Source organism: Gymnoscopelus braueri (genome assembly GCF_963280865.1).
Source record: "Gymnoscopelus braueri genome assembly, chromosome: 15".
Lineage (NCBI taxonomy): Eukaryota > Metazoa > Chordata > Actinopteri > Myctophiformes > Myctophidae > Gymnoscopelus > Gymnoscopelus braueri.
Window position 1 is genome coordinate 49,065,186 of NC_137620.1, and position 18,089 is coordinate 49,083,274.

Consider the following 18,089-nt stretch of genomic DNA (forward strand, 5'->3'; position numbering starts at 1 on the left):
TCAAGCTTCCACGTAGGAAGCAAACCATGCTATGCTAGCCTGTGCTACAAACAATCCAGAGCTATCCACGTAGCAAGGCATGCTGAGATAGCTTTTGCTAACAATTCGGCCTCCACGTAGGCAAACATGCTGTGCTAGCCTGTGCTATAACAAATCTAAAGCTTCCACATAAGAAGCAAACATGCTGACTAGCCTGTGCTACAACAATCTAAAGCTTCCGTACAAGAAGCAACATGCTGCTAGCCTGTGCTACGACAATCTAAAGCTTCCACAAGAAGCAAACGTACTGTGTTAGCCTGTGCTACAACAACTCTACCATGCCATTTTTCCTACTCTGCAATTAGATACCAGTTATAGCTATACAAGAGGTAAATAACTATAGCCACCATCGGCACATGGAGATAAATCATCCCTACCCCTATTATCTGTCCATAAATAAATAATACGATATAATGCCAGTCTGCACAACTACAGACTGCTTTAAGCATAGAATGAGCTATGCGCATCCTTACAACATACTCGCAGCCTTCTGATTAAAATACTGCTAAATGATGATTGAATCCGAACGGACCCGTAACCTATAATATTTAACACCAACTAGACTTGCACATTTATTAATCCTACACTGATACTTGCATGCATTATTGCTGCTTTACTCACATTTGCAAATCGCAAGTAAGTTCATAACATTAATACTTTTATAAATATAATACTTTAATTGCTGTGGCTTACTATAATTACTTACCATCTTATGCCATTCAGCCTGATTGAAATGTATTTTACCACGCAGACTACATAAAATGATAAATATAGAGACTACAATTCCCAGTTTACACCAGAAAATCAACCAATCATAGAGTAGACAGCTGAACACGGAACAAAGCTTACCCTTTTATCCCATAACATAATAGTTCATTCATTCCAGCCCAGCGCCGAAACAGAACATCCTATAGATTCATGGTAAATCATTATCAATGAGTTCTAGCAGCTGAACATTAACATTTAAGCTGCAGTGCGAACCTACTCTTGAACACTATCTCACAAGTTAGTTTCTCATCTCTCATCCGCCTGGGTAGAGATGTGTTCGGTCATCAACTATAAGCCTCAAATACAACATCTGGTGGACAAGCTCTTCAGAATAAGAGTACCGTCTAAAGAAGCCACTGAACTATCCATAAATATATTAAACTATAAATTAAGCAAGATGCAGCCAACTGAGCACATCCGTGTTTTAACCAGTACATAAGATATTAATCTGAACATTAGAGCCAGAACAAGCAAAGCAACTCACAAAAGTGACGCCATGCCTTTTCTATCTCTCTCCCTCTCTCCCTGCACCGCGAACGCCATCCATTCCTCTGTGATCGACAGATTGGTGTTGCCATCTCTTGAGAGAGAAGCAAGCAGCCAGGTCTAGAAACCCAAATCTGAGATAAAGTGAACTCCATTGAACAAATACACGCTAAACTGGGGACCATAACAGAACCCCGAGCCCATCGTTACTTACGATAAGAAACATAGCAATTTAAGCAACACTGTTGGTGAACTACCGTTAAACCAGTGCCATAAAGAGAGTTCTGACACTAGCGTCGACTCCCATTGTAAGAATGGAATGCGGAAGTGCTCCGTCTAACTCAATGAGGCAGTCCCATTGTTTGGAACTATAACCGGAATGCGGAAGTGCTCCGTCTAACTCAATGTTTGGAACTAAGCCCAAGGAGCCCGCTTTGCGGTGGAATCAAGCGTGTCGTTACTCTATTTCTACACTCTAGTTGACCATACTGATATCGATCAATGACGAACGCTACTGCTTTTGAGCTGAGCGTTTAGCAAGAAATTTAGCCATAATTTAATTTAGTTTTTTACTTAAGTAAAGAAAGTAATACCACGATTAGTAGCACGCAGCTGAGTAGCTATGATTACAACCATCAACCAAGGAACAACGACGCCGTATGACCACCTACATGAACAATATGAGACTATTCATGGTCAGCAGCATACATATGTACCCAGCTGTTTTTTGGACTACCAGCCGGGAACTAGGCGCCGCTGATCGGACGCAGAGTCGATCTCTTTGGCCGGGGGACCCGGGATGCCCCCAGGGGGAAGGGTCGCGATCCCGGTGTCCGGAATTTCCTCCGCACCCCGTTCGCTCCCCGTGTCCGTGGAGGAGGAGGACATGGCGAGGAGTACGAACGACCAGGAGATGATGAGTATATGACTTTCATGGGCAGCAGCAGGTAAGCAGCGAGCAGCGGTAGCAGATCTCAGCAATAGCAGCAGCAGCAGCAGCAGTGACACACGTCAGCTTAGCAAGACAGGGAAGCCAGAGTGAGCAGGTAACAGAGCAGTACCTATAACCACCCGATCAGGAGGAAAAGTGCATGTGACCTAGTCACCTGATCGGTTGCCCCAATCCCTTGAGTTGCCTGGCCTGAACTAGCTCCATAAACTGCGCCTCATTTGCCTGTGTGACAAATTACACAAATGAAGCCACTAGAAAAATATGTGCGCTTTTGCTGTAAGTTTATTTTTATTTATGTTTTTTCCCAAATCTCAAAATGTAATGAAAAGAGCAGATCTACAAGCTCACAACACATGCCATTGTGGTGTGGTGTGACCTTGTAGATTGGCACTATTCATCGTAGAATTAATTATAGGGCTTAAGTGGTTAATATATTAATATTAACTTCTAATAGTTATATAATTATATGATTTCATATTTTAACAATAATATTAACGTATCTATATTATATTGTCTTCATCTCCACAGAGAGAGATTCACAAACACACCTGAACTGAAGACATCCAGTCAAACCACAAGTGGACAAAGTAAGACTAGACGCAATGTACTAAATGTCTTTATTGTTTTATCAGTATCCATGTTCAAATACTGATGCTGCAAATCTAACTCTGGACAAAAACATGATCAAAAGTTAATTTATGTTTTTTCTTCATGAATTCTAGATTTTCATTTATTAAATAATTAGTTATAAAGATATGCTATAAAATCAGATGTAAAGTTATAAATTAACCTGAATATGTAAAATGTATTACCTATCTTCTCATAGCAGATGTCAGTCTGCAGAAGGATTTAAAGGATTATAAGATCAGTTTGAACAGACTTGATCGTGTGACATACGTCACTGAAGTGCCCTCCCTCAGCAGCATCTACACAGAGCTCTACGTCACAGTGGGAGAGAGTGAAGGGGTTAATAACCAACATGAGGTCTGGCAGCTTGAGACAGGTTCCAAGAAGAAGACTCTCCATGACAAACCAATCAACTGCTGTGACATCTTTAAGCCCCTCCTCCTTGGCAGAGACAAACCCAGCAGAAGAGTTCTGACCAAGGGCATCGCTGGCATTGGAAAAACATTCTCTGTGCGTAAGTTCACTCTGGACTGGGCAAAGGGTTTGGAAAATCAAGACGTCATTCTCCTGATTCCCTTTTCATTCCGGGAGCTGAACTTGGTCAGAGATGAGAAGCACAGTCTTCTCAACCTGATCCATGTTTTCCACCCAACATTAAAGAAGATCACAGCAGAGCAGCTCGCTATCTGGAAAGTTGGCTTCATCTTTGATGGTTTGGATGAAAGCAGGTTTCCGTTGCACTTCGACAACAATGACATTGTTTCTGATGTCACAGTGACATCATCAGTGGACGTGTTGTTGACAAACTTCATCAAAGGGAATCTGCTCCCCTCAGCTCTCCTCTGGATAACTACCAGACCCGCAGCAGCCAATCAGATCCCTCCTGCATGTGTTGACATGGTGACAGAAGTACGAGGGTTCACAGACTCCCAGAAGGAGGAGTTCTTCAGGAAAAGATTCAGTGATGAGAAGCTGGCCAGCAGAATCATCTCACACATGAAGACATCAAAGAGCCTCCACATCATGTGTCACATCCCAGTCTTCTGTTCGATCACTGCTACCGTTCTGGAGGACATGGTGAAGACAGACGAGACAGGACAACTGCCCAAGACCCTGACTCAGATGTACGGCCACTTCATGTTCGTCCAGACAAAGAGGTGGAAGAAGAAGTATCATGACAGTCATGATGTGAATCAAAAGCAGCTCATGGAGGCTGACAGGGAGGTTCTTCTGAAGCTGGGCAGGCTGGCGTTTGAACATCTGGAGAAAGGTAACATCATGTTTTACCAAGAAGACCTGGAAGAGTGTGGTCTTGATGTGAAAGACGCCTCGCTGTACTCAGGATTGTGCACAGAGATCTTCAAAGAAGAGACTGTGCAATCTCAGAGAAAAGTCTACAGCTTTGTTCATCTGAGCATCCAGGAGTTTCTGGCTGCAGTCTACCTGTTCCACTGTTTCACACAGAAGAACACGAAGGTACTGAAGACATTCCTGGGAGGAGGAGAAAAAGACGAAGAAGACGATGACGAAGACGATGACGAAGACGATGACGAAGAAGACGGAGAAGAAAAAGAAAAAGAAGCAGAAGAAGAAGAAATGACCCTGGATGTCTTCTTGCAGAGAGCCATGGAAAAAGCCCTGAAGAGTAAGAATGGCCACCTGGACCTCTTTGTCCGCTTCCTTCATGGCCTCTCACTGGAGTCCAACCGGAGTCTGTTAGGAGGCCTGCTGGGTCAGACAGAGAACAGTCCAGAGAGCATCCAGAGAGCCATCAACAACCTGAAAGAGATGAAACGTGAGGATGGGTCTCTCTCTCCTGACAGATGTATCAACATCTTCCACTGTCTGATGGAGATGAACGACCACTCAGTACATCAGGAGATCCAACAGTACCTGAAGTCAGGGGACAGATCAAAGACAGAACTTTCTGAGTCCCAGTGTTCAGCCCTGGCCTTCATGCTGCTGACGTCAGAGGAGGTTCTGGATGAGTTGGACCTGCACAAATACAACACATCACCAGATGGGCGTTTAAGACTGGTCCCAGCTGTGAGGAACAGCAGAAAGGCTCGGTTAGTAGTCATTTGAATAGAAAACATACAGTGGTAGCCAGTTGGTTTCTTCACCATTTTCAAACCAGTACCTTTTTCACCCCCAGGTACCTTTTTCGGCCACACCCCCAGATTCTCAGACACGCCCCCCAGATCTATTGTATCTAATTTCAACATGTAGTGTGGCCATTCAGCCACAGGGTGGCGCGTTCACACTGAGCACCATCACAGTGACTGTATCTCCTTCCACATTTATCTACAATCTACAAACTCACTGTGAGCTTGTAGATCTGCTATTTTCAATCGGCTGAAATATATTTAGGGCTGAAGTGGTTTGTGTGTTTTGTAATTGTAATCAAAATCTACAAAGTAACTAGTAGTAACCAAAAGTTTTCATTTAATTGTAGTGGAGTAAAAGTACAATATTTTCCTCTGAGATGTAGTGGAGTAGAAGTAAAAGTATTAAATACTCCAGTAAAGTAAAAGTACCTCAAAATAACTATTGTACTTAAGCACAGTACTTGCGTAAATGTACTTAGTTACTTTCCTACACAATAAAAAATAGCAGATGTACAAGATTGTATAGTGGATCTTTCACCTTTAAAGAGTGAGTTCTCAATGGCCTGATGGTCCAGGCCGTGGACTTGCAATCTAATAGCAGAGGTTCAATTCCAACATAAGACAATGATTTTAATGTAGCCTTTTTTAGCTTTTGCAAAGTAGAAATACTCCGTTACAAGTAAAAGTGAGGAAATAAAAATGTACTTGAGTAAAGTACAAAAGTATTGGTATCAAAATGTACTTAAAGGAGGAGTTCACCCAAAAAATTACTTATTTTCTATCAATTGCACACCCTATGAAGCCTTGAATCCGTGGATTCTTTTTTGTTTTTGTCGCATTCCTAAGCTGATTCCCGTCTCCTACCGGCTAATGTATCCGGTAGGAGACACAAAGTAGATTATTTGTGTCTCCTACCGGAAATACACACGGTCATCAAATTATTGTCTTAGGAATGCTACAAAAACAAAAATAAATCCATGAAATCAAGGCTTCATGGGGTGCCTAATTGATAGAAAATAAGTCATTTGTTGGGTGAACTCCTCCTTTAAAGTACCAAAAGTAGAAAGTACTCATTATGTAGAATTTCCCATTTCACAACTTTTCAAATGTATAAAATGTATACAAATCTTTTGAAAATAGCAGATCTACAAGCTCTACAAGTAATCTAGATCTATAACGTAACTAGTATAACCTCAAAATTGTACTTAGTTACTTTCCAACACAACAAAAAATAGCAGATGTACAAGCTTGCATCGTGGCACGAAGTGGCGTGTTGTGAGCTGTACATCTGCATATATATTACAGCTATGTCGGGTAGGGTTAATTATCAGATATTTCACATTCCAAAAGTGAGGTATCAATGGCCTGACGGTCCAGGTTGCGGACTCTCCATTTACTGGTCGGGGTTCGATTCCAGCATAGGACAAAGATTATAATCTTGCTTTTTTAGCTTTTGCTTGCATCATGGTACGAAGTGGCGTGTTGTGAGCTTGTATATCCCGAAAATTCCTACTTAAAGTACCAAAAGTAGAAAGTACTCTACTACTCATTATGTAGAATGTCCCATTTCACAACTTTTAAAATGTATACAAATCTTTTGAAAATAGCAGATCTACAAGCTCACTATGTGTCACATCGCGACGCATTGTGAGCTTGTAGATCGGCTATTTTCAAATGGCCGAAATGTGTATAGGTGGTAAAGTAAGTGGTTAATGTATGTTTTGTGATAATAATCAAAATCTACAAACTAACTATAACCAAAGTTTTCAAATAATTGTAGTGGAGTAAAAGTACAGTATTATTTTTATTTTTTGTAAACATGGAAAATAATGCAGAGTCCTTAGGATGAATTCAAAAGCAATTGTTTCTTTAAACATAACTGTGTTTCATGGAACATGGTGGAAGAAGTACTAATTTTACTTAAGTAGCTTAAAAGTAGCAATACCACAATATAAAAACACTCTGTTACAACGAGTGTGTGTGTGTGTGTGTGTGTGTGTGTGTGTGTGTGTGTGTGTGTGTGTGTGTGTGTGTGTGTGTGTGTGTGTGTGTGTGTGTGTGTGTGTGTGTGTGTGTGTGTGTGTGTGTGTGTGTGTGTGTGTGTGTGTGTGTGTGTGTGTGTGTGTGTGGGATCACACTGAGGTGGGGGCTCCTGAGTCCATTGTGACGGCCTAAGTTTGGTTGAGACAAACAGAAGCCCACGGCCAAGGTGCTAAAGTTATTTTGCATGCCATTGTCTGAAACCTTTACTTTATTTAGAAGTTTGCAGACTAAAAGCACATGAAAGTACAGTTCAAATACAAGGTCAACTAAATAGGATAAAAAAACCCAAGCAAGCCATATGGCTTGTTTAAATTGGGGTCCTTAGTTAGTTTGTACATTATAATTTCATGTGTTCATTTAACTCTGTTTCACATTCCAAAACAATATAATTGTGCCGGAAAGTAGTTTATAATGCATTTTATTGAAATGTTACTTTTAGTTGACTAGTATAGTTACTGCTCTCAGAAAGCAGCTTTGGGAGCTGCCATTTTTTTTATCTCTGACTTTCCAAGGAGTAGTAGAACCCCAGTTGGACTGTGTGGGGTGTCAAAGCCAAACAGGTTATGTAAATGTTTTATACAATAGCCCCTAGCCTGTAGCGTAATCTCTCTTCAATGTAGGCATTTATCAGATGCTCTTAATCCAGAGAGATTTACAGTACAGTAGGCAAGGTAAACACGAGGTAATTTCAAATGCATATGGAAATAATAATCTAGGATCATAGGTAAACCAAGAACCTATCATCAGTCTAAACTGTATAATATTGCCATCATCTATTTTCTTCATTGAGAGTTTATACTGTTAACTGTTAAAATGTCACTCTTATTTATCAGTGTTAATTTAACTCCAAGAGTTCCACGGTCGAATCACTGCTTTCAGTCAATGCGCATCAGAGAGAGAGAGAGAGAGAGAGAGACAGACAGAGACAGACAGAGGCAGAGAGAGTGAGAGATAGAGAGGGGGAGGGGAGAGAGATCAATGAGCAGTTGACGCACACACACACACACACACACACACACACACGAAATGCAGCTCAAAATGCTTTACATAGCAAGAATAAAGTGTAACAAAGTGCGACATGGAACACGTTCAGGCAAATGTTTAGTAATCCAGCTCTATAAAATTACATTTATATGTAGGCTACTCTTTAAATAAAAATCCTCATTTTATTTGACCTTTATCAAAAAATAAATAAAACCTCCTCCTGCTTGGGGGTGGGGAAAAGCACCACAATGCATATCACTGTCTGCAGTACTTTCTACTTTTGTTACTTTAAGTACATTTTGATACCAATACTTTTGTACTTTAACTCAAGTAAATTTTGATTTCCTAACTTTTACTTGTAAAAGAGTATTTCTACTTTGCAGAATTTATACTTTTACTTAAGTAAAACATTTCAGTACTATTTACACCACTGGCTTATTGTAAGTCGACCACTGCAGACTGACTGACTGTTGACAGGAAAAAGATGTGATAGTTAAACCTCCCCCTCCCCCCGCTACCTCAAATAGTGTTTCTCTCTGTCTTGCGCCCTCTCTCTCTCTCCACCCTCTCTCTCTCTCTCCACACTCTCTCGCTCTCCCTCCCTCTCCCTCTCTCTCTCCCTCAATTATTTGAAAACTTTGGTTACTAGTTACTTAGATTTTGATTAAAATTACAGAACACACTAACCACTTCAGCCATATATATATTTTGAGCCATTATTATCATTAAAATAAAAGATATATATGTGTTTGCATGTAATGCATGTGAACACATGTAAAGGAATAAATGTTGACAAAACGTTGACAAATTGCCTAAATAAACCAAAAGATATGAGACTACATACTGTAATGAAGACATTTGCATCACTATAGGCGAGGGTCCCTCTGCTGAATGCATAGTGTATTGGCTGTCTGGCGGGCTAACGACACCCACCTCACAGTCAAAGACTCAATATATCTTGTTCCAGGGACCCCCAAAAGCAAAGATTTGATTTTATAATGTGTATATAGATTAAAAGATTTGCATACATTTTCAGATTCTTTTTCAAAAAGTCATAGTGTGGCACGCTATGAGCTTGTAGTTTGAGTTGCTATTTTTTAATAGCCAAAGAACGAACGAACACACACACACACACACACACACACACACACACACACACACACACACACACACACACACACACACACACACACACACACACACACACGGCGGAACCAGAGGCCCTGGTTGCCCCAGGTTCAATTCCAGGCTATCCCAGCATATGTGCCGATGATATGAAATTTGTCCCTGAGCAAGACTCTTAAAGGGGTAGTTCACCCCCCAAATAACTTTTTTTCTATTGATTACTCACCCCATGGAGCCTTGAATTCATGGATATTTATTTGTTTTTGTCGCATTCCTTCCTTTATTATTTGATTATAATAAATGTAGCCCCATTGATTCCGGTAGGAGACACAAATGCATTTGTGTCTCCTACCGGAATCAATGGGGACACATTTATTATAATCAAATTATTGGCTTAGGAATGTGACAAAAACAAAAAAATATCTATGAATTCAAGGCTCCAGATGGTCAGTAATCAATAGAAAAAAAGTTATTTTGGGGGTGAACTACCCCTTTAACCCCAATTGCTCACAGGTTCTCATTGGAAACAAGACCGCAAGGAATTTCATGAACGACCTGTTAAAAGGAATTATCCTTACACACACACACACACACACACACACACACACACACACACACACACACACACACACACACACACACACACACACACACACACACACACACACACACCACTAGTGCAGTGGTTAGTGAGACTGACTTCCAAGAGTGAGATCAGAGTTCAAATATTGTACTTTTATTCCACTACAATTGTTTGAAAACTTTAGTTACTTTGCAGATATAAATGATTATATTATAAAACATAAACATTAACCACTTTAGCCCTATTTTATACCATTTGAAAATAGCCAATCTACAAGCTTGTAGATTGACTATTTTCAAACATTTTAGTACTTTTACTTTTGGTACTTTAAGTATATTTTAATGCCAATACTTTTGTACTTTTACTCAAGTAACACTTCACTGTTTCAGCTGAAGTGAGATGCCTATAGATAGATATTATTATTATTATTATTATTATTATTATTATTATTATTATTACCCTTATTAAAAGAAAATATATATATTGTGATACAAAATGCCTAATTAAAGCAATAGATATGAAATACATACTGTAATGAAATTGAAATGAAAAAGGTTGACAATCACTGGGTTAAACTGTAGAATATAGTTAAAGGGATATTTACATCTATTTTAAATTACACTATTTAAAGTATAATTACTGCTATAGTAGGCTTCTACAGTAGAACAAGTAGACTAGTACTGTAGGTAAACAACAACCAATAGTTGCTCGGCCCTGCCATCTACTGTCCACTTACTGTATTGCACGGTGGGAAAAAAAATAATGCTAAACTCCTCCCTCCAAGGCAAAACCACCCCCCCAGAGGGGTGTGGCTTTGATGGGTAACTGAGAGGCACTGATCTAGTGGGTACCCAATGTGATGATCTCAACTGGCTACCACTGTACACTTTAAGTAGAAATAATGGTTAACATAAAATATAATAATAATCAGGTCTCAAATAGTGACTGGTGGTATTGTGTGTATTTGCAAATTAGGCGGTATGGAATTTTACATTGCGGTACGGTATGTAGGACAATACTGTTGTATACGGTAGGTCACAGTAAATACAGTATAAACGTTTTTTATTTATTTTGATCATTAATATTTTCAAGGCGTTTTTGCCAAAATGAAACTCAACTGACACACTATGAATTGAGTAAAATATTAAGTCAGGATTTTAAAGCTTATTGTTATTCATTCATACATATCTTATTCAAAATGATTATGGGTTTAAACAATTTTTAGTCAATGTATCAGAGGGGTGTGTAAACTGATGTGGGTGGACGTCACTGAAATGCATTGTGATGTGACAATGAAGAGATCTGTCCTTTTGGACAACACTGCCATACTACAGAGAATAATGTTCGTGGTGACATGATGACAGCTTGTACTCTCTTTTTTGAACGAGACACCACCACACAACAAAGGAGTTATGTTAGTTACTCTTACCTTGTCTTTAACAAGTTGTGCATGGTTAATATGGCACGTGGAATCATGAAGATGAATGATTTATTATCTCTGGCAACAATTTTAACTTCAACAATATTAACCTAAGTCGCTCAAAGAGGTGGGGGCGATACATATGTTTTCACGGGGGACATAATGGGTGATTATGAATGATTTAATTGACTGCTGCTTAAGTCAAAGGAGTAATATTAGTCAGATAATGTTTTATTTGGTCACAGGCTGGTGTGAGTGGAGCTGAACTTAGCTACGCATAATATGTGCATATTAAAATTAAAGTAATACCATGAGCTTGAAACTTTTGGGGCTTTTTATGCCTTTATTGATATTACAGTAGGAAGGAAACGGGAGAGAGAGATGGGGAGTGACAAAGCAAAGGCCGTCGAGATCGGGACTCGCACCCGCAACACGCTGTCAGGCTACATTGGAGCCTAGGTGCTCAGACCGCTAGACCAGTGGTCTGGGCCTCAGGTCATAAATCTCACGGTATCAATACCGTGGCTGTTTATACCACGGTAATACCATAATACAGTATACTGTTACATGCCTAGTATAAATAAAGGCTAGTCCTATTAAAGCCGGGTAAAACAGAGTCTAAAAGACCTAGGTACACCCAACCAGACTAAACAGACACCTAACCCACTAACTAACCAGCTAAAGTAGTTTAGCCTCACTTTAACACATTGAATGCCAAAAACGGTCCGGACCGTTTTTGAGGGTCCAAACGAGAAGTGCCGAAAACGGTCCGGACCGTTTTTGACCCAATTCTATTTTTATACATGTGGGCCACGTGGGGCGCTAAAACGAAACTTTGACATCACCCAAGGAGTTTCTGAGAAGAAGAGGCTGGATCTGGCTCCATGTAAAAAATCCTTCCGGTCGGCGTTTTCAATGTTATCTCCTTGATTAAAAGCTTAATATCTCCATTTCTTTTTAATGTGGTGGAAACGAGCCGTTTTCGATCGGCGATCACGCTGCAATGGAGGGTCGCGTTGGAAATATTATTGTTCCAGGCGTTAGTCGGGACCCTCCGCCGTCTCGCACGCACGCTTTGTTTACATGCACTTCCTCGTCGGGGCTTCTCACAGCACGAAATGTATAACGCAAGTGGATGGAAGAAATGCTGGCACTCAACGTATAATATTTTAATAAACCTCTGGCACCCAATGTGTTAATATTGTCCCCAGCACTTTCATTAGTGGGGCTAAACATTAAAAAGTTGTGCAAGTGACCTAATAGTGTGGTACTGAGTACATTTTATTTGGACCAAAGTACTTCTAAGAGGGGCTAACATTTTAAAAGAGAAAATATTATCAGCACCACGATTCACCCATATTGTGAACAACTTTAATGTGACCTGTATGTGAATATAAAACAAAAAATCTACAAAGTGCCCTTTGGCCAAAGTGTGGCGCTAGAGGAAAGGCTGTGATGTCACTTCATCAGTACGTTTTCTCATCCATAGATCACGGATGTGTTTGATACGTTTATGGCAGTACAGACATCACTAATAGTGTGATCGCTAAGTTTTATGTTTATTTTTTTATGTTAATCGAGACATTACTAATGGTGTGGTACTAGAGGACATTTTATTTGGTCATCACTAGGGGTCATCCTCTGGGGAACATGAAGTTGCATTGCCTGTATTTTTAAATATATGTTGTTGGACGGACAGACTGACTGACTAATCAACATTATCATGATTCTTAAGTCCCATTCCTATGATGGATAAACAAATATAATTGACCATAAATGCTGTGGCAGACAATACACCTTATACACCAATACAATAACTAAGTTAATTCAAAGATCCATGCAAGTTACACACTGTAGTATACAGATTATCTGTCTTTCACTTTTATGTTTTCTGGTTCCCTGTTAATATCTAGTTAACTAGATAGACATTCTCTTAGGTAATTCCCTTGAACATGAACGTGATCTAATCTGTGTTGATAATCTCTGATTTTACATATTCTACATTTACAGACTTGTTGGCTGTCTACTCCAAAAGCCAGACTTTGAAATTGTGGCTTCAGCTCTCAGCTCTAATCCTTCACATCTGAGAGAATTGGACCTCAGCTATAATGACATGGAGGAGGATTCATCCATCTTCGCTGGATTGAAGAGTCCACATTGTAGACTGGAGATACTAAGGTCAGATTAATTAACCAGCATTCTTTCAATTAGTTCTGTTTTATATTGTATTGTTTGATTATAATAATAAGAGTGTGAATAAAGTTGACATCATGGTATCCCACACTGACTAGAATCATGATACGGTCTGAGTTTGTGTTAGTCCTCACTCTTTTATCACATCATAATGATACGGTACAGTAACTACAATATGTGATCCATCATGGCTGCTATAGGGAATTATCAGGTCCAGTTACACAATCATTGAGTGTCAAACTGGTGTAAACACAGACTGATGGATTGCTGGTTCTCCAGCCCACCAGCACTAGCAGTCTCTTCTGTACAGTGATTACAGTATTACAGATTTAAAACATGACTACTTGTGATTACACTATGAGTTGTTGGATGTGTTAGATCATCCCCTGGTTTTTTATATTATGTGTAACTATATTATTAATGCCAACTATTAATACCATAAATTCAAACAACAAGAACTTCTTAAAATATGTTGAGCATCCATTACATTACCCCTAGAAACTTTGCTCCTCCTCCCTTGCCCAGAGGGACTTTACGCCGTTTCATGTCTAGAAACAGAAAAGAAAATTACTTTTTACCACACACACACACACACACACACACACACACACACACACACACACACACACACACACACACACACACAATACAGTATATTATCCTTATCTAGTTGCCTAGTATTACTATCTCGTTTCTGAATAGGTTTCGTTGCACTTTCCAAGAAGTGATGTAGATCAAGATGATTTACTTCACATTATTTCTGCCTGCCTGCTCTTTCCATCTCTTGGGTCTTTACTCCAAAACTCTGATAATCAATCCAGATATTTATTCTGTAATTACAGACTTGTTGGCTGTAACATCACACAGACAGGATTTGACGTTCTGGCCTCAGTTCTCAGCTCTAATCTTTCCCATTTGAGAGAATTGGATCTCAGTTTCATCAGCCTGCAGAAATCACAACTGGACCAGCTCTCTGCTGTACTGAAGAGTCCACATTGTAGACTGCAGATCCTGAGGTAAATAATGTGTTTTCTCTCTGTGTGGATCTCTACTTGAACATCAACCGCAGTTTGTTAAATATGTATTTATCTGCAGGTTGTCAGGCTGTGGGGTCACAGAGGAAGGCTGTTCTTCTCTGGCTTCAGGTCTGACCTTCAACCCCTCCCATCTGAAACAGCTGGACTTGAACTTCAGCCACTTAGGAGACGCTGGTCTGAAGAAGCTCTCAGCTGCACTGGAGACTCTCAAGTGAGTAGACCTGGACTGTGTCCATGTTGGTTAGTGCAGTGTTTCCCTTACAATGTTTAACTGGCTGACCAGGCCAACCAATGTGCAGGTGGGAGGGGGTGCTTCACCCATAAAGTCCAATGTGCAAGTCCACCACAACAATCCTCATCCTTCCATCCCTTCTTTATATGTGACCCCACGGGATTATCAACTAGTAATCAACGGGATCAATGGATCATATAGGACATTACCACTGTATATTACATCTATGAATAGTAGCTTATTGTGGGCCAGCAATTTTTCACAGCATTTAACGCTGCGTTCATGATTTGAGGGATTTTGTTCAAAACGTGCCATTCCTACAAACTTTAGTAGCCAATCTTAGCCAATCAGGATGGAAAGTGAAAAATCTGACAGATCTGTCTTGGATCACATGACAATGGAGGTAATGTGTTTGGACAAAATGTGTAGGAATAATATAAATAAAAGTGTTTTGCACAAATCTACCACCTGGCAGTAGATGTAACAGGCCGATGAGAGAAATGTGGGGCAGAGGTTTTTACAGCCTCCAAGGAGTATGTGTATATATAACACACAGTTTCATGTTGATCGGTCCAACGGTGCCGGAGATTAGCTGCTCACAGACAGACCTACACACACACACTGACGGACACACGGATGGACAGGGGGCGGAGACGATAACCCTTTTTCTATATATAAATACTTTATTAAATACTTAAGTATTCAAAAGTAAACATTTTGACATGATAAAGAAATGCAAAGATTTTTCAGAAATGTTCAAAAAATATAGCATGAAAATAGCAGATCTACAAGTTCACAACGGACCACGATGCAATGTGTTGTGAGTTTGTAGATCTGCTATTTTCATTTTACATGGATAAAGAAACTATAATTACACCCTCTTCATATCAGCTGTCTTTGAAAAAATAAATCACACTTATAGATATTAAAAGTATATTAGTACTATTAGTATATTAGATGTATTAGTATATTAGATATATTAGTAATTTAGATCTTTTCATCATTCTATGGTAGGAGAATGAAAATACACTTTATCAATGTAAAAACTAAACACATTTTTAAGCCCTCTCCTCCAAGCCGGGCCGGACGGGCTGCCTGGTCAACATAATGTTAGGAGAAACACTGTAGTGTACATAATAATAATAATAATAATAATAATAATAATAACAACAATAACAATAACAATAATAAAAATGATAACAATAACAATAACAAATATAGCAAGCAGCGATAATACGGGGCCAGGGAATGCAGAGAGAAAAAATAAAGAAGCAATGATAAGTAATATGCACAATAAGCCATAGAAACATAGAAGACTGAACTTGAGAGAAAGAAGACCATGAAATGAACATGAGCATTTTAAACCCTCACTAACCCTATAACCTCGGTAAAACAACACCTAAGCCTATCAAGAAAAACTATGTGTAAACCTAAGAATGCCAAATCATGATCACCTCAATACATTGTCGGGGACAAGAATCGAACCATCGACCCTACGGATTCAAAGACTGTCTCTCTTCTCATTGAGCTAGATATATGGCCTAGCTTATAGTGTCTGTTGACATCTATAATTATTTCCATCCATTATGAACCCAGCTTCTGTGTCCCGAACTACTCTAGATCACGGGTTCACAAACCATTTACCAATAAAGAAATTGTTTGTCTCCTCGGAACGAAAACTAGTGAAAGTAGCCGATCTACAAGCTCACAAAACGTTGCTATGTGAAAAGTTGTGAGATTGTAGATCAGCTATTTCCACAATGAAGTATGTCATACATTGCAAAGACATACTCTCTCAAAGAAGCATTTCATGTTACCTTTAACAGTTGCACATTCCTATGATGGATAAACAAATATAATTGACCATAAATGCTGTGGCAGACAATACACCTTATACACCAATACAATAACTAAGTTAATTCAAAGATCCATGCAAGTTACACACTGTAGTATATGTTTTGTGCGATACAATTGAAAAGTAGCCAGCGTGAGGTGAGGCTTGAACCGGCAACCTTGCTATCCAGAGACAGATGCTGAAGCGAGAAGCCATTGGACCAACAGACCAGAATCAGTGAAAAAGGAGCTCAGACATACAGTATGACACAGTTTAAAGCAAATAGCTGAAAAATCCTGGGTTTAAGTGTTTTTCAAACTGCTCAAAATTGCGGACAATCTAATGGCGGAGCTTACTGGTCAAAGCGATAGATGTGTTCCTCATGAGTCAAGGCACAAGTGTAAGCAGGTTTAATGGCTGTCGGCCAAATGAGGCATGACTTTTGCCGGTTTAAAGTTTGCATTTAAAAAAAAATGCTATAGCGCCCCCCTTTGGCCAATTGGAGTAAGATTGGTTTCAGTGATATTTGGAATGACCCTCAACCTTCCTGCAAAGTTTCAAAGAAATGTGAGTCTGCATGTATGTGTTAGGGACAGATGAATAATTTTCATAAAACTGCAATAGTTAAAATCTATCTCCTGGGATTTTTGAGTAACCTGCACGAATTGTTTTACACATGAACTTTGGACATCTGCCGACAAAACGGATTTTCACTTTTCCATAAGTGAAAAAATGCAGAAGTTATGAGCCAATGACTGTTTTTCATATAATTCAAAATGGTGGGAGATCTAAAGGTCAGAGGTCAAAAGTCAGACCACGAAAGTTGTCGGGCATGAAGAGCTGCATGTGTGTATCGAAGTTTCATGGCTGTAGGTCAAACAAGGCATGAGTTGTACCTGTTCAAATTTGGCACTTTCAATTGAGTGCTATAGCGCCACCCTTTGACGGATGAGTGTGAAAATTATTTCTTGATAGTTTTTCATGTCCATCTACCATATGGCCAAGTTTCGTAAAAAGCGACAGCACGGTTCACCCAGAACTGCGAAAAGTGGCAGAATAACTAAAATAAAGCGAATAATAAAACGGGTCCAGAGCTGAGCTCTGGCCCCGTAATAACAAATATAGCTGCAAGCAGCGATAATACGGGGCCAGTGATTGCAGAGAGAAGAAAGATAGAAGCAATGATAAGTAATATGCACAATGAGCCATAGAAACATAAAAGACTGAACTTGAGAGAAAGAAGACCATGCAATTAACAAATGAGCATTTTAAACCCTCACTAACCCTAACCTCAGTAAAACTATGCCTACCCCTAACCTAAAAAAATACTACGTGTAAGCCTACGAATGCCAAACCATGATCACCTCAACACATCGTCGGGGACGGGGATCGAACCGGTGACCTCTGGACTCACAGGCTGCCTCTCTTCTCATTGAGCTAGAGATATGGGGTTCTCATCTTAAACAAGCTTAGTGCTTAATGAGAGTTCCAGTTTAGTAGACCTTGTATTGTGAATTTGTACTTCCATGTGCTGTTATGTACTGTCATGTACTATTCTCATGTCTTACTAAAAAACTACATCAATCAATCAATCAATATGATAGCCCTGGTAGTGTCTTTTGATATATATGTCTTTAAAAATTGCACATGCATTATTT

General features: G+C 39.5%; 1 protein-coding gene across 1 annotated transcript in view; it reads left to right on the forward strand.

The window, feature by feature from the left end:
* The window catches only part of LOC308102372 (uncharacterized protein), a 1,220,233-nt gene that overhangs the window by 1,193,598 nt on the left and 8,546 nt on the right, over nucleotides 1-18,089 (forward strand). The window contains exons 40-44 of the mRNA XM_080452057.1: nucleotides 2,774-2,832; nucleotides 3,072-4,941; nucleotides 13,146-13,313; nucleotides 14,171-14,344; nucleotides 14,424-14,576. Coding sequence (XP_080308183.1) covers nucleotides 2,774-2,832; nucleotides 3,072-4,941; nucleotides 13,146-13,313; nucleotides 14,171-14,344; nucleotides 14,424-14,576 — 2,424 coding nt within the window. The remainder of the gene's footprint in view (nucleotides 1-2,773; nucleotides 2,833-3,071; nucleotides 4,942-13,145; nucleotides 13,314-14,170; nucleotides 14,345-14,423; nucleotides 14,577-18,089) is intronic.